This window comes from Manis javanica, chromosome 4, assembly GCF_040802235.1.
Source record: "Manis javanica isolate MJ-LG chromosome 4, MJ_LKY, whole genome shotgun sequence".
Taxonomy (NCBI): Eukaryota; Metazoa; Chordata; class Mammalia; order Pholidota; family Manidae; genus Manis; species Manis javanica.
In genome coordinates this window covers 53,576,918-53,595,247 of record NC_133159.1, presented here as the reverse complement: position 1 = coordinate 53,595,247, position 18,330 = coordinate 53,576,918, and the positions used below count along the sequence as shown (strand labels likewise).

The window sequence follows — 18,330 nt, the reverse complement described above, 5'->3', positions numbered from 1 at the left end:
CCAAGCTGTAAATCTAATCAATGTAATTTTACTTCCATCTAAGTCACTGAAGCACCCAAGGCCAAGAATAGAGGTTTTTATATGATCAAACAGGTATGACCTTGCTCAATATACGTGGATCTGCTTCCCTTTCCACCGATGTTTGTGGGAGTCTTGTTCTGGGACTATGTGGTCTACTAGATCCTGACCCTTTACTTTCCCACTTCCTTCATTTTACATTTCCCTGTTTAAACTTGAACCAAAAGAGGATCAATCAGGTCAAAGAGAATTGTATCAGTTTACTTTACTACTCTTTAGCAGATTTGGTGACAAAAATTCAACACAGAAGTTTGAAACAACAGAGAGAAAATAGGACTTTGGGGTTCACTAAATGTATAACTGGAAATGAAATACAGATCAGAAACTTGTTTGATGAATCTACTACTTCTTAGTCCCCAGTTTGGAGGACATGAAAGAGAAATGTCATGCACTCTCTGTAAACAGTCAACAAGCAAGGAAGAGGAGGAGGAGAATCCTGTACATGCCACTTTTTCTGAACCTCTAGTCTGGAGTTTGTGGAGTCATTTATGCGTTCATAAATGTCAAGCTCTTCCAGGCACATGGCAGGATTGCATCTCTCCACTTTTCATAGCCTTCCCCAGAAGCAGACACTATTAACTATTTGATATATACTTTTCTAGGCCTTTCTCCTATATGTCCACATATGAATAAATATGAATTTAAAAAATAACAAGAAAATATTTAGAAATATTAACCAAATTCCTCCCTTGTTGCAACTCTCCAAGTCAAACAGCTTGGCTCTTCTGTGCTTGTTGACACAGCGGGAGAAGGAAGAGAAAAAAGAAGTATAGGGGCTGTGAGGGTTTCCACTGGCTTTGGTTCTAAAACCCTTGGAATGAGGATGAATCCTATTATATATATTGACACACAAAGCCTTTGGAAAAACACAATAAATAAGAAAGGTGGAGGATTTGAGGACAGAGACTGACTACTTGTGACTTTCCTACCCTTTGACATTCCCCTGGAAGGTGGAGAGCAGGGAGACTGAAAGAAAATGGTGAAAATATACATTTTGGAGGATTCTAAAGGGAGGGGCTCAGCAGTCTGTCTTTGAGGCAGCATCCTGAGATAGACAGTTTCTCAGACATTCCAGTGCCCTTGTGGGGAACAGGCGCAGCAAAATGAGTCCTAGGCCTGAAGAAGGGTTTCTGTGTCCATGAACAGGGTGGAGAAGTAGAAGAGAGAACTTCTGGGGCTGAAAGGACAGAAAAACCGGTATGAACTGGATGACCAAGAAGCAGACAAGAAGATGGATATATTGTCAGATTCCTGTGTTAACAGATGACCTCCAGTATCAGGTGGACCAACTGCTGTCACCATCGCCTAGTTCCTTGTAATTCAGATGCAGTCCTGGAGAAAAAGAATAAGAAACTTCAAATTCATTGAGACTGTATATATGAGGTTGATGCCGTGGGGATCAAAACAGAAATTAGACTGAATTATAGAAAAATAAGAGAAGTTCTATTTCTTGTACACTGGAGTTAGAGACATACTACCCACCACACACACACGATTTTGTTTACATAAATGGTTATCATAATCTACATATTCTTCATATTTTTCATTAACAATATAGCTGGAAAAATTTCCAATGCATAGTATTGCATATATGTAAAGAATGTGATTTGTTAGTTATTACTTAACCATATCTTTAGTATAAGATATGTATGTAGGTTATTTCCAGTTTTTCCTGTTTCAACCAAGATTTCTGTGCATATTCTTATGTATGTAGCTTTGTGTTTGTATTTCTTTAGGATAGATTCCTTGAAATTATAGGATCAAAGGACATGTGAGTTTTGTATTTTGATACATACTGGCAATTTGCCCTCCAAAGTGACTCTATCAATTTGTATATTCTGTGACAGTTTTCCTTTGCTTTATAACCTCACAATCCTGATTATTATTAATTTTAATTTTTGAAAGTATGTTAAAAAATGGTTTACATTGTTCTTTTTAGTTTTATTTCCCTAACTGAGAGGTTTAACAACTTACATATATTTATTTGCCATTTGTATCTGGTGACTTATCTGTTCCTATTACTATCTTTTAACCCTGTGTTCTATTGAGTTTCTGTCTTACTGATTTGTAGAGTCTCTTTATACATTATGGATATCAGTAATCAATTATATACACTGTGAAATTTTCCTCCAAGTTAGTTGCTTTTCTTTTAGTTCTTTAGAGAATTTCCCTGAACTTAAAATTAAAGTCTTTATTGTAGTCAAAACTGTTGATCTTTTATAAATGTCTTAATTATGGATGGCTTTTTACTTCAGCATTATAAAACTAAATATTTTACATTTTCTTTTAACACTATCATAGATTCAAATGCTTAAGTCACTTTAAAGCATATTTTTCCAAATTTTCAATGGATTTTGTTTACCAAATGTTTTCCTCCTATCAGGCCCGTGGCAGGTTGGCCTACACCCTACGGGAGCACTTGCTCCAAATGTGCAGTGTGATAAGGGTGAAAGTTGAAATGGTATTAAATGCTACAGGAACACTCACAGAAGTTAAAAAAAAGGGCTACATGGGCAAGTTGATGTCAGCTATACTATGAAAGACAAAGAAGGGTTTGACAAACAGGAAAGTGAGTAAGAAACATTCCAGGAAGATGGAATAGCAAACACAAAAACACAGAGGCCCCAAAAGAGCAAGGCATGTTTGAAGAATGTGGCCGTATCTTAGTTTGAAATAGCTTGAGTATACAACTCCTGGGCATGTGGCAAGAGGTATAACTGGAATGTTAGGACCACATTGTGAAGGGCCTTGAAATATGCGCATTACTTAATGAACTTCCGAGTCATCATTGGGACCAGGATCCACTAAATAATCACAAATTATCTGAGAGTGGGGAAATGGATGAAGATATAAATGAAACAAGACTGGCCAAGAGTTGATAAGTATTGAAGGTGGATGGTGGTTATACAGAATACATTAAGCCATTATCTCTCTCCACCAATACATACATTTGGAAATTTTCATGATACAAATTTGAAACAACAAACAAAAATCATCTTATGCAAGGACATTCTTTGATATAAGATTGGAAGGTTTTTGTTGTAATTCTCATTGTTAATAGCATTGTCAAGTTAAAAAAAAAACAGGTTATAGTTTAGTAAACTACAGTTGCATTTATGGTAAGTAGAGACAAACCTACAAAACCAGGCACCAAAATATTAATAGGGTTCACCCTCTATGTGAAAGAATTAAGGGCATCATTTTATATTTTTCTCTACTACTGTGTAAATGTTATATATTGAATTGTATTCTTTTTAAAAATCAGAAAAACAGATTTTCACTTAACAAAAAAGTAAAAAATTTAATTATAGAAGAATTATTGATATGTCCACATGTTAACTCTACTAAAAATAGTATTTAGGAAGAAAATATGTTAATTAAGGCAAATTTTTTTCCTATAATGCCAACAAAAATAAGGGATGAAATCCGTATCAAATAGCACTATAACTATATATAAGGGAAATGCATACACATATGGAAAGAAATTGGAAGGATAATACCAAACTACCAACAATGGCTATACTTGAGTAATGGGACTATATTAATTTATACCCCACCCCATTTTTCCTTATGAAGCACATATCATTTCTATGACTTAAGAAATGTAAAATGAAAAACCAAAACAGTAAACCCTCATATCCTTCCTTAAACTTTTGACTCCAGAAAAAATATAATCAAAGATTAAGCAGCAAGGTATTAAAAAAAAAAAACACTTCAGGTTAATTGTAAAATATGAAATTTCCCTCCTCTTCCTAGTTTTCACCATTTGGTACATCCCATCTTAGGAGTCTGAGAGTTCAGACTTCTAAAAGACAAAACTAACTGCCAAACCAGATTTCTAGTAGATCTAAAAGGGTATTAGATAATCTTGTTAATATATCACCATAAAAATCTAATAAATAATCTCATTTTTCTCATATACAACACTTAATAATATAATTGAATTGATTTATAGTTTGTACATAACTTAAATGCAAATGTTCAATAGAGAACACACCCTCTTTTCAAATATTCATGGAGAGTCACAAAACTTGAAAAAAATTCAAGAGTTCCATAAAGTAGAGATAATACCAAAAAATTTTGATCACACTGCAATTACAAAACAATTGAAGAATTTCTAATAGCATTATAAAGAAAACTGTTACATTTCAAAATTTGTGAGATATTATTATGACAATAGAGGGAAATTCACTGCCTTAAATTATATAAATATGACACTGAATATGAATGAACTAAATTCTCAACTCAAAAGGCTAGAAAAATCCAAACAGACCAAAAAGAAAGAGATAATAAAGGTAAAAATATAAATCAATGTATTATAATATAGTCATGTAATTAAAACTTCTTAGAAAAAAGTCATTGAAAGAAACATAGCCAAGTTTTGAAAATGGAGAAAATTTAAGAATTCTTATTTAGTGGAGAAACAAGAGAGCATTCTTTCTAAGGTCAGGAATAAGATAAGGAAAGCCATTGTCTCTACTACTATTTAACAGTGTTTTGGAAATATTAGCCAGTTGATCAGACAAGAGAAAACAATTACAACTAAGAGGAAAATGCAAGTAAATCTATTTCTACATACAGATGTTATGTGTGGAAGACCCAAGAGAATCAATGTTATAACAAAGACATTATTAAAGAATTCCTTAATATAGTGGAATATAAAACTGGCATACAAAAATCAATTGCCAACTGCCAGTGAATTGCTACTGCTCTTCAAGAGGATAAGCAGCTAGCCCCAGAAGTTAAATCAACAATACCACTAAGCACACTACTGAACAATTTTTTTAAAAAAGAAAAATTTCCTAATTACTGAAGAACATAATTAATTGACTTACATGAAACTAAAAGTAGAACCCAGATAAAGCGAATAGGTAAATATCTTAATGTTAATAGGAACTGAGATTTTCAGTGTAAGAAAGATATAAAATAAAAAAGAGTATGGGAAAATTCTGTAATGTTTAAATTTGAATTAGAAATATCAGTATCAGCTTAAAATTTAAAAGATATACTTCTTAATTCTGTCTAAAAATCACCACAATAAAAATGAGCACACCTGGTGCCAAGATCTTAGTGATTTCCAGACACCATACTCCAGAGCTCTGTGGAGAAATGGCTAATTCCAGGTCTTGGAAGGGAAAGTACAAGATGACTGTGAGATCTTATGCCAAAAAATCAAGAAAGTGTTCAAATACTGTTAGAGCCATATCAAAAAGAAACAAGAACAACTTGGAGAGGATCCTACCTGCCAAACTTGGAACAATTTGAATATGAGAAACAATAATTATTAGTGCTAAAAAAGGAATTCAGCAAGGTATTAGGATACAAGACCAATATACAAAAATCAATTACATATCTGTACACTAGCAATGAACCATCTGAAGATGAAATTAAGAAAACAATTCCACTTACAATTGCATCAGATGACCAAAACACTTATGAATACATTTTTTAAAATAGCAAAAGACCTATACACTAAAAATTACAAAACATCATTGAAATAAATTGAAGAATTAAATGGAAAGACATCAAATCTTCATGGATTGGAAGACTCAATGTTGTTAAGATGGCAATACTCCCCAAATGGATCTACAGATTCAACACAATCCGTATCAAAATTCCAGATGTCTTTTTTGCAGAAATTGACAAGGACAAGCTGACTCAACAATTCATATGGAAATGCAAAGAACCCAGAAGAACCAAAACATTCTTAAAAGAGAAGAACAAAGTTGGAGGACTCACATTTTTTACTTCAATATGTACTACAAAGCTACAGTATCAAAACTGGATGATACTGGCATAAGGATAGACAGATCAATGGGATAGAATTGGGAGAAATAAAACCACGTATCTATGGCCAGGTGATTTTCTACCAAGGTACCAAGACAATTCAATGGAAATGGAATAGCCATTCCAAAAAATGGTGCTGAGACACTGGCATATCCACATGCAAAAGAATTGTTGGATTCCCTACTTCACACCATATACAAAAATTAACTCAAAATAGATCAAAGACCTACATGTAAGAACTATAAAATTCTTTTAAGAAAACATAGGGGTAAATCTTTGTGACTATGGATTAGGTAATGGTTTCTTAGATAAGATACCAAAACAACAAAAGAAAAAAATAGGTAAACTGGACTTCATCAAGATAAAAAACTATGTGCTTCAAAGGACTATGGATTAGGTAATGGTTTCTTAGATAAGATACCAAAACAACAAAAGAAAAAAATAGTTAAACTGGACTTCATCAAGATAAAAAACTATGTGCTTCAAAGGACACTATCAAAAGAGTGAAAAATAATAATGGGAGAAAATATTGCCAATCTTATATCTGATAGAAAACTAGTACCTGCTATCTATAAAGTACACTTGCAACTCAATCATGAAAAGACAGTAACACGGTTTTATAATAGGCAAATGATCTAAATAGACATTTCTCCAAAAAAGGATATACAAATGGCTAATAAGGAAATACGAAAAGATACTGAGTATTATGGAAAAGTAAATCAAAATCAAAATGAGATATCACATCACATCCACAAGATAGCTATAATCAAAAAGACACAATAGCAAGAATTAGCCAGGATGTGAAGAAACTGGAATGCACATTCATTGCTGGTGGGAATGTAAAATAAGCCACTTTGGAAAAACAGTTTGGTTGTTCCTCAAAAAGTTAAACATAGGGAGCATTACCATATGACCCAGTAATTCAACTCTTAGGTATACACAAAAGAGAATTAAGAACATTATGTCCACACAAAATGTGTATTAAAATGTTCATAGCATTATAATTTATAATAGCCCAAAGGTGAAAATTTATGAAGGGTATATCACTGATGAATGAACAAACTAGTATATCCATACAATAGAATATTATTTGGCCATGAAAAAAATGAAGTACTAATACATGCTACATGAACCTTGAAAACGTGCTAAGTGAAAAAGCCAGTCATAAATGGCCACTTGTATGATTCTGCTTACATGAAATGTCCGTAACAGGCAAATCCATAGAAAGTAGATTAATGGATTCCAGGGGTTGCAGAGAAGGAGGAATTATGAGATCAATAAATCAGTACTTTTGTAAACTTAAAAAAAAAGATTTCCCAACTTAGTATCTACAGAAAAGTCAAAAGAATATTACCCTTGGTGCCCTTCACCCAGAGTCAGCAACTATAAGCATCTTTTGTCCCATTTGCTTGATAATTGAAGGTCAGCTTGGCTGGATATAAATCCTTAGTTCACACTTTGTTTCCTCAAAACTATTGCTCCATTGGTGTTTTGATTTGTATATTAAATCACTTGATCTGATTGCCTGAAGGCCCAAAGGTATTTTCCTGTACATAGAATATGTGTTAAATTGACTATTCTGAGTCAATTCTCACAGTTCCACAATTTATACTTTGAATATGTAGGTTCAGGATTTCATTCATTTATTTTTTGGTAACTTTTTATGGTATTACAGCTTTAAATGTTGGTTTTGACTTACTGTTTTGTTTTTCTTCCTTTGAGAATTCAATTATAGGTGTGTTAGATCTTCTTTGTCTTTTCTAACTATTATTTTCTTTCTGAGCTTTTCATTTTTTCTTGTTTACTTCTCTTGGAAATTTTCATTTCACTCTTCCAAGTGCCATTTGTATATTCTGTTGGATCTTTTCTTCTTTGGGCATCTTGTTAATTTAGGTCTAATTTTTGGGTCATTGCCTTCTCTTTCTTTTCTGAGTCAATTCTCATTTCACATATTTTGTTTTGTGCCCACTTCACTTATGCATTTGTGAATTTCTGATTTGTAGTTTTTTTTTTCATACCTATTAGTGCTTGTCTAACAATATTTGATTCATGTTGGAGTATTGTGTTACAGTTTCTTCTACTTCAAGCTTGGGTCTTGAGTCTTTCCATCAGCTGAGGAACTTCCTCATTTTATTTCCTTTCTAACATAACTTTGTATGGATGTTGGCTACCCTTTTCTGTTCCTTTTCAAGACGGACTTTCTTGGATAGGTGTTCCTGCAGATGGGGTTAAAGGATTTGAGTGGTTTACTAGTTTCTTAGTTCAAGAGTGCCCTCTTCAGTTGAAATAGCAAAATGGAATTCCTTTAGTGAAGAGCATGTATTCTTTCAGGGGTTTGGGAGGAAGGTAACGGAAGAGTTTAGTACGTCTTCAATTTCATGGAACTATTTTATGTCTATAGGACCCTTAATTTACACCAACTTCTTTATTCTTCCTTTTTCATCACCAGATCTCCAAGAGATGCCTAGTCCTTCCAATGTACTTAGACCCATGTACTTTAAACCCTTTCAATGAGTGCTCTAATCTAGCATAGTTAGTCTCAGTATTTCTTCACTTAGTGTGAGACTCTCTGCAACCCCATTGCCCTCTCCGTTTCCCAAATAATTCCTGTCTAACTCTTCACTTCCATATGGGCTCCATAGATAGTGCTACTGATTTCAGATATGTATTTCCTCACTCAAATGAAATAGGAGTTTGAAGTCTTGTTTCCTGGTCATGTGGTATATATACTTGTGTTATGTAGCGAGTTGTGATTTTATGTGCTATCCTTGATCAATATGGTTTCTGGAAGATGTGTAGAAATAGTAAGATATAGGCATCTGTCATTATCGTCAGTCCTCACTATCTAACCTCAATTGATCAATGCCAACATTTGTAAATTTCTAGATAAGAATTTCATACAAGCAGTAGAATTGGGCTGTTTTATTTGCTTTGTCACAGGGGAAATACAGTAGTTTTTTTAATACAGATAAAGTATGAAAGATGCTTCATTCAGGTCTTTAAGCAGTATTAGCCCATACTCTCTTCTCCCTGACCCTGCTGAACTGATAGAAGCCTTCTCTATTGAAATGAGTGCATATGATCACTGTGTCCAGAATAATTGTTATGTCCTGGTGCTATGTCCAGAGTAGTCTGAGCTGGTTGGTGCACCCAGGATGGTTGATATATATGACAGTCAGTGGATGCAGATTAGTCAGTGTATGTGGGCCATTACTGGGAAGAAAGTGGCTGATCTGTCCTGACTGACCAGAATATTCGTTTTTTTGCATCCCTGGACTTCCTTGTCAGGAATCTTATTCTCTTATTAGGGTACATGGCCCTAGAATGGGGAAGTGCAAGGTGCTAACACCTGATGGGATATGAGATCTCTCCATGGGAAACCTTCTAAGCTTGTTAAGGATCCTGGTTAGGTAAAAAAAAAGGTGGCCTCAAGAGGGACTCCACACTGCTTTAATCCTAGTTACTTCCAAGAGGCAGAGCTCTCCACCCCAATTCTTGTAAGTCCTACCCAAGCCCAAAGGTGCCTTGATTGCAGAGCTCTTAATTGTGGTCCCTTTGGGTCTTTGGGTAGTAGAGTCAGAATGAGGAAGAACAGCTGAATAACCATAAGTAAGCACTGCGGTTGAAGTCTTTATTCTACCACTTACTAGGCAGGTGGTCTTGTATAAATTATCTGTGAGCCTCAGGTTCATTATCTGTAGCCAGTGTACATCATCTTTGCCTATTGTCTGGCGCCACAGAATACACCCTCGATAAATCTTAACTGTTATATTCTATTACATATGCATGCATATGTCTACACACACACACACACACACATGTACACATAAAAACACACATACATAGTTTAGGAAGGTTTCCTCAAGTATGGGTATGGTGTTCATAGAATTATTGGGTGCTTACATATTCACTGGCTGAAATGAATATGAGAAAAATCACTCAATTGAACTCTGGGGTAAGACACTCAAGTGATTTATTTGAATAGTGGTATTCTCTGATAAAGCAGAATTCTATAAAACTGCATTTTGGGGGAATGGGATCAAAGCTAGAAAATCCTGCCCTTCAAACTCATTTCCCCTTCTATATCCTATCTCCTTACTTCATAGCCATCTATCTAGCTACTAAGATCCTAATTCCTACCTCCTGTATCTCTCTCTCTCTGATCCAGAAGTCCCAAATTAGCTCCAAAGGAAATGCTATTTGGCCTACAGAATGTGTGTCAAAAACTTTAATCACATTTAAAAGAAAGATTCCACACAAAAACATAGATTTCTGGCTTCTCTTAACAAATTGAATGATTGGACAGCATCGGACAAAATTCCTAATAACAATTGGCCAGAGCTGAGCAGTGACTCCCCTTTTAGAAAAAGCAGTACTTTCCAGGTCCCCACAGCCCCCACACTTCCTGCCTTACACTCACCCCCATTTCACTCATTTTTGGTCCTGATTTCTCTCCTTGAGATACTTTTTTTATTCCTACCATCACTTTTTGTTGAACTTTACTACCACTTCTTAGTTCACAGACTTGTAGTATAATTTTATTATGCAAATCTGTTGAGTCACTTTATGACATAGTCTGTACTGTCTACTGTGAGCAAAGTTATGATCAGGTCAGTACAATTTCCCATACAACTCAATCTCACCTTTATCTCCCCAGTCCTGTCTCATTCTGCTCTGGCCAGCTCCTGGGATACATGCTCATACTGCTACCCACATACTATAACCTCTGTTTGGGTTCTCTTTCCTGCATCACTCAGTTAAAATACTAACTCTTCCTTGGTCTCTACTTGGCCAGTCAAGACAGTCACTATCTCTGTATTCTCTCAATTACAATCCAGTGATCAATGCCAACAGTTAAGTGTGGAGTTATCTAATCATATGTCCATCCCCTCCAGGAAACTGTGAGGAAGTCAAGGGCAGAAACTGGGTCTTATTCATCTTTGCACCCTAAAGCCTAATAGTGCTTGAAAAGGGAATCAAAGTTATAAACAGAAGACATGACACACTAATCTTGGGTCCATTTCTATCAGTCATATTGGGCTAACTTATGCTGTTGTGCCCAGCTCCACCCAAACCTCAATGGCTTACAAAAGCAAAGGTTTATTTTTCATATATACTACAAATCCACCATGATTTGGCCACATCCCTACTCTATGTCTTCGCTTTAGGATTCCAGTTGAAAAGAAGCCCGTTGAGTGCCAGTCTCATTGAAAAGGGAAAGGGATTGGTGACCATGCTCTGGCTTCTAAGGCTTCTGCTCAGAAGCGGCAGGCTTCACTGCTACTCACATGCCACTAGCTAAGCAAATCACATGCCCAAGCATGAAGCCAGTGGGCAGAGATATAAAATCCTCCTCAAAAGGTGAATGGCTTGAACTTTAATACAGTCTACCACACTGCCATCATATCCAGGTTCACCTTTCAGGGACCTGAAAACCTGTAGAGCATGTTCCTCAGGCTCCTATGTCAGCTGGCTTCTGGTTGGGTTCAGCGAATGGAGGCCCCTGCAGGAGACAGTTGAGGTTGGGAGAAGCAAGGGCATTCTCCCCACTCCCTATCACACGGTGCTTCTGCAGAGGCTGTTTCCTCCGTGGCTCTAGCTTCTACCACCACCACCACCTGCTGGGGTTTCTACTTCTGCTTTGAGTAACCTTGGACACTGACTTCAGAGTCATACTCTGATCCAGTCTCCTACTTCATAAAATAGGGGAATCTGCTCACCTCATCCAGGTGTTTCAAGAATTAAAGAATATGCATGAAAATATGTAAAGAAGAAAGTACTAAAAAAATAAGGAACTTGAAGGTATACAAAGAGAGGCAACATAGTACAACAAAAAAGAAAATGAGACTGAAGAGCATAGCACTTGGGTTCAGGATCTTGCTTGGCCACCAACTGTCACCTTACCCAGGCACACAGTGTTATGTTCCCCATCTGCAAACTGGAGATAACACTGTTGATAAACGGAGTGGTTGCACAAAGGCATAAATGAGAATATCTAGAAAATGTATACTATAAAAACATGTAAACAGCTATACAACAAATATTAAATGAATTCACTAGTTATAAGCCAAAAAAAGAACTTTTATTTCTATCAAATTAAAAAGTGAATCAATCTTCAAGCAAGATAATCAAAATAATTAGTAACACAATTAACACAGGAGCATTAGAGATCAGACTACAGGTTTACACTCTGAATTAAGCACATACACCAAAATCAAGAGGGCTGACTACTTTCACGCTGAAGGAAAGCGCTGACTCACAGTAAACACGTGCCATCTGGGAAACGAGCTAACATTTCACAGGACAGTAAGCCAAAGACATCAGCATTGGGTTAGCAAACTGATTTGAGCTTGAGAGTAATCACAGTGAAATGCCATTGTAATCCAACAATTTTCCCAGGTATCTGTTCATCTCAAGACCAAGAATATATAAAAATCAGTAGTACAAATTCTCATAAAACTGGAAAAAGCCCTCTAAGCCCTATCACCTTAGAGCTCACATAAAGACTGAGTTTTTGTTTTTCTCCCCTTTGCTCCTTTCTAAATTAAATTAAAAAGTTTGTTTTTACTTAGTACATTTCTGACTTTAAGGCCAAAGCAAGAAAAGGTTTTATGAAATGGAGTTACACATGCACAGACCCCAGGAAGAAACTTCAAGGTACTTTGCTCCTTTGAAGTTTTAAACAGGCTATCTTGTATTTCAAGAATGATACCGTGCTTCCTAGAATAGCCTAATTATTACGAAAGAAGGAATGCATATCCATGCCATGCAAGGGCTTTTGGAAGTGTTTCACCACCTCTCTCTCTCTCACACACACACACACACACACACACATGCACACACACACTGATCAAATTGGCAGAATTCCCTGAAGCATTACAAATAATGACAATTATTTTGGCACAAATTGTGAAATTTGTTAAAACCAAGATAAGGTATGGCATTTATGAACAATTGTAATTATAATACATCCCAAAAGATGCAGGAAGCAGATTTTTCTTCATAGTTGAAATATAGCTTTGTGATTTCCCAACTGTGGGTCTTGCACACTTCTCATCTGGAAACCAGACTGTGTCAGATATACACAGAAGGGATGATAACTGACAACCAGACCACATTCCCATATTAAAATAAGCTTCTGTTACTGGGTTCTTCTGAGACACCAAATAGACAAGACAGTTACTAAAATTTAAGGAGAATTCAAAGAAAACAATTCATACTATGAACATGACTGCCTTGTAAATTACCTCTCTAGCAAAATTAACTGCAGCAAGAAAGGATGCTGTCTTTTAAATGAAAGATAATTAATGAAATTCATCAGGTAGATACAAATGCCTCCTGGGATCTTGTAACAGAGCAGAGTACAGATAAGACATATGCCCTCTGTATATACAGTGTGTAACTACCACCAAGACCCTCTGAGCTCCCATTTCCTATCTCAGCACCTGAGCACTGACTGCAAAGATACCAGGCAGGAGCAAATACATTGTTTCACCTCTTAATGAGAATGGAGAGCTCAAACAAGGAAAAGATATGGCTCTTTTGAACTTCCTGATTTATCCCTATAGGTATATGAAAACACAAATTTAAGTAAACAGGGTTATTTCAGTTTTTAAATACAAGGAAGCAACATAATTCAGGTATCTATTACATAGGGTAATTGTTGAGGATTTAATTAGGCAATGCATGTAATTCACTGAGCATGAAGTACCATAGCAACTACTAAGAATGCCTATACCTTCATATATTTGGAAATTTACAGTCTTTATAATTTGAGCCCCAGCAGGCTGGTAAACTGTTCAGACAAATAGCTCAAGTCAAATATTGAACTCTGGTTCCAGTGAAAGCTGTATTTATGGGTTTGCATAAGCATCTTTCTATCTAAAATTAACCTATCTTAACAAGTTTAAATGGTAGAAAAAGTCAGAGGAGATCCTCCAGGAATCGTCCTCTCTCCCACTGCCACTCTTACCTTTCTCCTTCCTACCAAAGAGACAGGCACATCCCTAGTGAATGTGGAGTTCATCTGAGCTTGGCTGCTGGAGGGCAGCAGGGAGTGACCCTGGGGAAAGCAGACAGACAGGAAGCCAGCCTCCCTTGGTTATCGCCATGCTTGTCCATGACAAGCAGTGCCACATCAGATGGCAGCAGAAAGGACAAATCTGGCAGACTCTTGTTAATGTGGAGTGCAATAGAGGGACGATGGTACAAAACTCAAGGGTTACCCTGTGTTAGGGCCTCAGTCACCATCTGCTTACCTGCCAGCACTTTAGGAAGGAATCAGCTTATTATCAGGCCTTGCTTGGGGGTGGGGAGCAAGGGAGTGATCTGTTCTGATGTCAGTGAAGTGAGCAGTGGGTGTATACCTCCCAGGAGCCCAGGTCTATGTGTGAGCACTGTGACTGGGTGGCTCAAGGGTAAAGGTCCCTTCAGGGGCACACCACCGTGGACAACAAAAGGGTAGTGAAGACCACAAGCCTGCCTCCTCCACAGATTAGCTGGGACCCTAGACGAGGCTACTTTAGCAGCCTTTCATTTTATTTGTAAATGAGTAGTTATGGAGGAGGATCAAGAGCTCAGACTCTCCTCTAGCAGCTCCCTTTGCTAAAGCAAATGGTGGGCAGTGGGGGAAGGAGTAGTCTCATACAGAATTGAGTGTTACCATAGTCACCATAGTGAAGTCTGCTAGTTTTTGACGTGAGGCCACTTGGAAATACTAGCAAAACCAAGCAAGCTCAGCAGCCTGGGTTGCTTGGGACAGAACATCAGTAGTTAAAATCCAGGGGCAAGGTCAGGCTGCAGAATCAGGCAAACCTGGGTGTGGGTCCTGGCAATGCCTTTTATTGGCAGCAGGAGCCTGGGCAAGATGCTTCACACCTCTGGCGCTTGCGGTATTTGTGTATAAACATAGGATCGTGCCTATACCAAGGACGCTTGAAAGATGAAAGAGATGTTTATAAAGATCTTAAAACTGCATGGTATTCACTCAATAGGCCTTCAATAAATAGTACCTATTTTATGTTTGCCTTAGTGTTAGAGGGTGTTAAACACAGCAGGGTTTCAAGTTCTATGTAACTGGGAAGCCTGGTAGGATAATGTAAGAAAAATGCATTCAGAGCTGTCTAGAATCACAAACTGGGAGGACAGGTATTAGAAACCATCTACACTGCTCTTTTTGCAAACTATGAAGGAACCCCATGTATGGTAGGAGGAGAAAAAAAAATATTCCCTTTACTTTGTCAAAATATTTTCAAAAAAACTTTAATTTTTCATAAAATCATTGGAGGAAAAACTAGAGAGTTTGTTGAAGAAAACCAGAAATAGAATTTTTAGGTCACTGAGCACAAACATCTTCCAAAGGACGATGGCAAAGATGTTTGTCTTACAGCAGTGTTACCTCGCAAAGGATACTCAATTGCTGGGCAAAGGCAGGAACAGAAATGCTGCTGAGACACACTGAGTGACTGTGACACTGACTATGATCTGTTTTGCTGGAGGAAAGGAGACAGGGAAAGGTGGAGAAGTAGAGTAGGAAATCAGGCCATATCCCATTTCCCATACCTCTCCCGAAAACTCCAAAGAGTGATTATGCTAGAGGGTCTGCTAAACACAAAGGGAAGTGAAGAGGTTTGAAGGGTTTTTTGCTTCCAAAAAGCACGCACTTTTCTCTGTTGAATAATCCATATAAAAACCTTAACTCCCCAGTTGTCCTAGTTTGTGGAAATAGTCTCCATGGCAGTACTACTCTAAATTGTGCAATTTTCCTCATATCAGACTTGTTTTTCTCTATGCCTGGTTACCTGGGAAACCTGAGCTGTACCTCCGTCTCTGATTTCACCCTATCGCCCCATCAACCAGTACTCAAACACAGCTCTTCTAAAGCACTCAGAAGTCAAGATCATGCACTGATGTTTTATAGGCCTGAACTGGGCATTTCAATTGCATAGACCTAAAAAAGTAAACAATCTCATTTCACTGTGATGCAGAGGATGAGGAGACCCAGCTATGTTTCTACTAAGGTAGCCAAAGAACATTCACATGAAGGGACAAAGGGAGATGAACTGGCAAGAGTTGGGGCAGTATTTGAAAGGAAGACGCACTTGTTATCACACAGAATACAGGCGCCAGTGAATTGACTGGAGATTTGCTCAGATGTCTTCAGAAAATAAATAATGTATTTCAGCACCACTGAAGTGCTGAAATAGGCTTTTTTTATTCTCACTAGTGTGAAGAGTTAGATGGAAGTCACTCCCAGGAATAGTAAAAGACCTTCCCTGAGGACAATCATGATGCAAGAAGAGGGACATTTATTTTTAAGGCAACAGGAATAAATTTCATTGTCCTTTTCAGAGGAGAGCAAGAATTATACAAGGTGGCCAACAAGTCTGGAAATGAGGCAAATCCTTAATAAATGGTTTACGGGTATTACATTATAATAAATGACAAAGTAGTATTATCTATACTTCTAGACTTAATGGCCACTCCATAGAAAGCATCTTTGGAATAGGAAAAAAAAATTAAGAATTTGTTTTCCCATAACTGTAAAACTGTCATACTCGGTATGGACACAGCCAGTACAATGTTTTCTCTACCCTATAGGATCCATCCACCTCCATTGCCAACTGTTTCTAATATTCTTGGGTCCCTTATAGGAGAAAGACACTATCAGCATCAATATTTAGCAGCATTTTCAAAATACTTTTTTTTTACTTGAATAAAAAGCTAAACTACTTTTTTAGCCTAGTAATTCCATGTGGTCTTACAACTTCTATACATAACATAGAATCTTTTAACATTTATGTAGGTAACTATTTCTTTCTTTCTTTTTTTTTTTTGGTTTCCCAAAAAAGTTTTGATGATTTTATCTTTCCACAACAAAAGGGAGGAGAGGTATCAACCCATGAGAGTCAGACCAGCAGTTTAAGTAGACCCTCCACGTATTCAGTACCTGGTGCATGAGTGACTCAACATCGTCCCCTAGCTCTCAGCTCTCGAAAAGGAATTTGAGAGGGATAAAAGCAGTAAGTATGCATATTACATTATAGCCTAGGAAGGGAAAACACATGTAAAAAAAGAAAATAGTCTAATAAAAATAGAAGCCAAATCCTTTCATTCCAGGATGTCTGAAAGAGAGAGAGTCTATGGAGCATGGACGCAGAAAACAAGGTGTCACTCCTTGACCGAAAAAATGGATTGTAGACAGTCACTTCAGGCCAGAGGATCGGCCACTGAGAGCAGTTGGCTTCATCCCACGGTCACCAGGAAGGCATGGACCAGAGTTTGGAACAGGCCTGGGCTGCAGCCCTTGGCATTCTCAGGCCTCCTGGTATGATGGTTCAACAGCCTTTGGGAGATGGGGGAACCAGAGGCCACCACTACCACATAACAAGGCTACTACGGAAACACCGTGACTGTCAGAAATCAGCTAGAGTTTGCGTTACACACCCTGTGAAATCCAGCCTGTACTTGCTTTCTTATGAAGGGCTTGAGACATATGCAAAGACATCTTAAACATGTGTACATGTGCATGATCCTCCCTTTGCAAGGCAGAGAAGAGCCTCTTCATTAACGCTACTCATTAGTTTCCATATCAGATCACCATTTAAACTAGAAAAGATGCTGCAGGCTATCTCAGCTAGCTTCTAATTTGGACATGGCACCAATACTACACATACAGCTGAATAAAGGACGGTATCTTCCTGATTCTTCCATTGGGCCGTCTCAGTATGCTTCTTTGGACTGAATAGGTGTGATCTTGTTCGAGAAAAGCGAGTAAACATAAGGCCAGATTTTGTTAGTCTCTGTCCCAGAAAATTGGTGGAGCACTCCTCGGCTCCTGAAAAACAAAGTCAAACATGTAAGGCATTTTGTGAAGATCTCAGGTACAAAGCAGGCATTATCTCACGGTCTATATCACACACTGCTAAGCCCCATCACATGTGTGGACACTCCCACTAGTAGACCTAAATAAAGCCATAGTTTTTGCAATTCTGGCATGCTTGCCATGATGCCACCTTTTCTTCTCCCCTTTAAACATGTCAGAGAATATCATTATATGGACAATCCGAAATTTGCTTCAATATACATTTTTGACAAGCAAAAATCATCAGCAAATTTTGGTACTCTAAAACGCTGATGACTTACAGTGGACTGTGAGACACAGGATATATCATAATACAACCAGGAGAACTTCTAATCTAATGGCTGCTAAATTATTTAGGGGCTACACGGCCAGAAACTGATTATAGCAGAGGCTATAAACTATGTGCTGAATGCTGTCCACATATGGGTTTTGTTTGGCTTGCACGCTGTTAAAAATTTTTTAAATTTGTTACCAGTATAAAAAATAGGGACTATTTTCTCCTCACAGATAGCCAGATTTCTGCTTCTCTTGAAAAACAGAGATCACTGGCCCCCTTGGGTCTGAGTGCCCCTGTGGTGATAACCGTCTGGGGCAGCACAGGA

The 18,330-nt window shown here is 37.4% G+C and overlaps 1 protein-coding gene across 7 annotated transcripts in view; it reads right to left on the bottom strand.

The window, feature by feature from the left end:
- Positions 1–258: 258 nt before the first annotated feature.
- AK4 (adenylate kinase 4) overlaps positions 259–18,330 on the bottom strand; it is a 94,429-nt gene continuing 76,357 nt past the window's right edge. For 6 of the 7 annotated variants that reach the window (XM_073234076.1, XM_037024320.2, XM_017674453.3 and 3 more), the window contains one exon: positions 9,822–17,701. In XM_073234076.1, the coding sequence (XP_073090177.1) occupies positions 17,587–17,701 (115 nt within the window). In that variant the 3' untranslated portion in view covers positions 9,822–17,586. Of the gene's footprint in view, positions 1,411–9,821; positions 17,702–18,330 lie in introns of those variants that run through there. The other variant, XM_073234078.1, reaches the window with a different exon arrangement.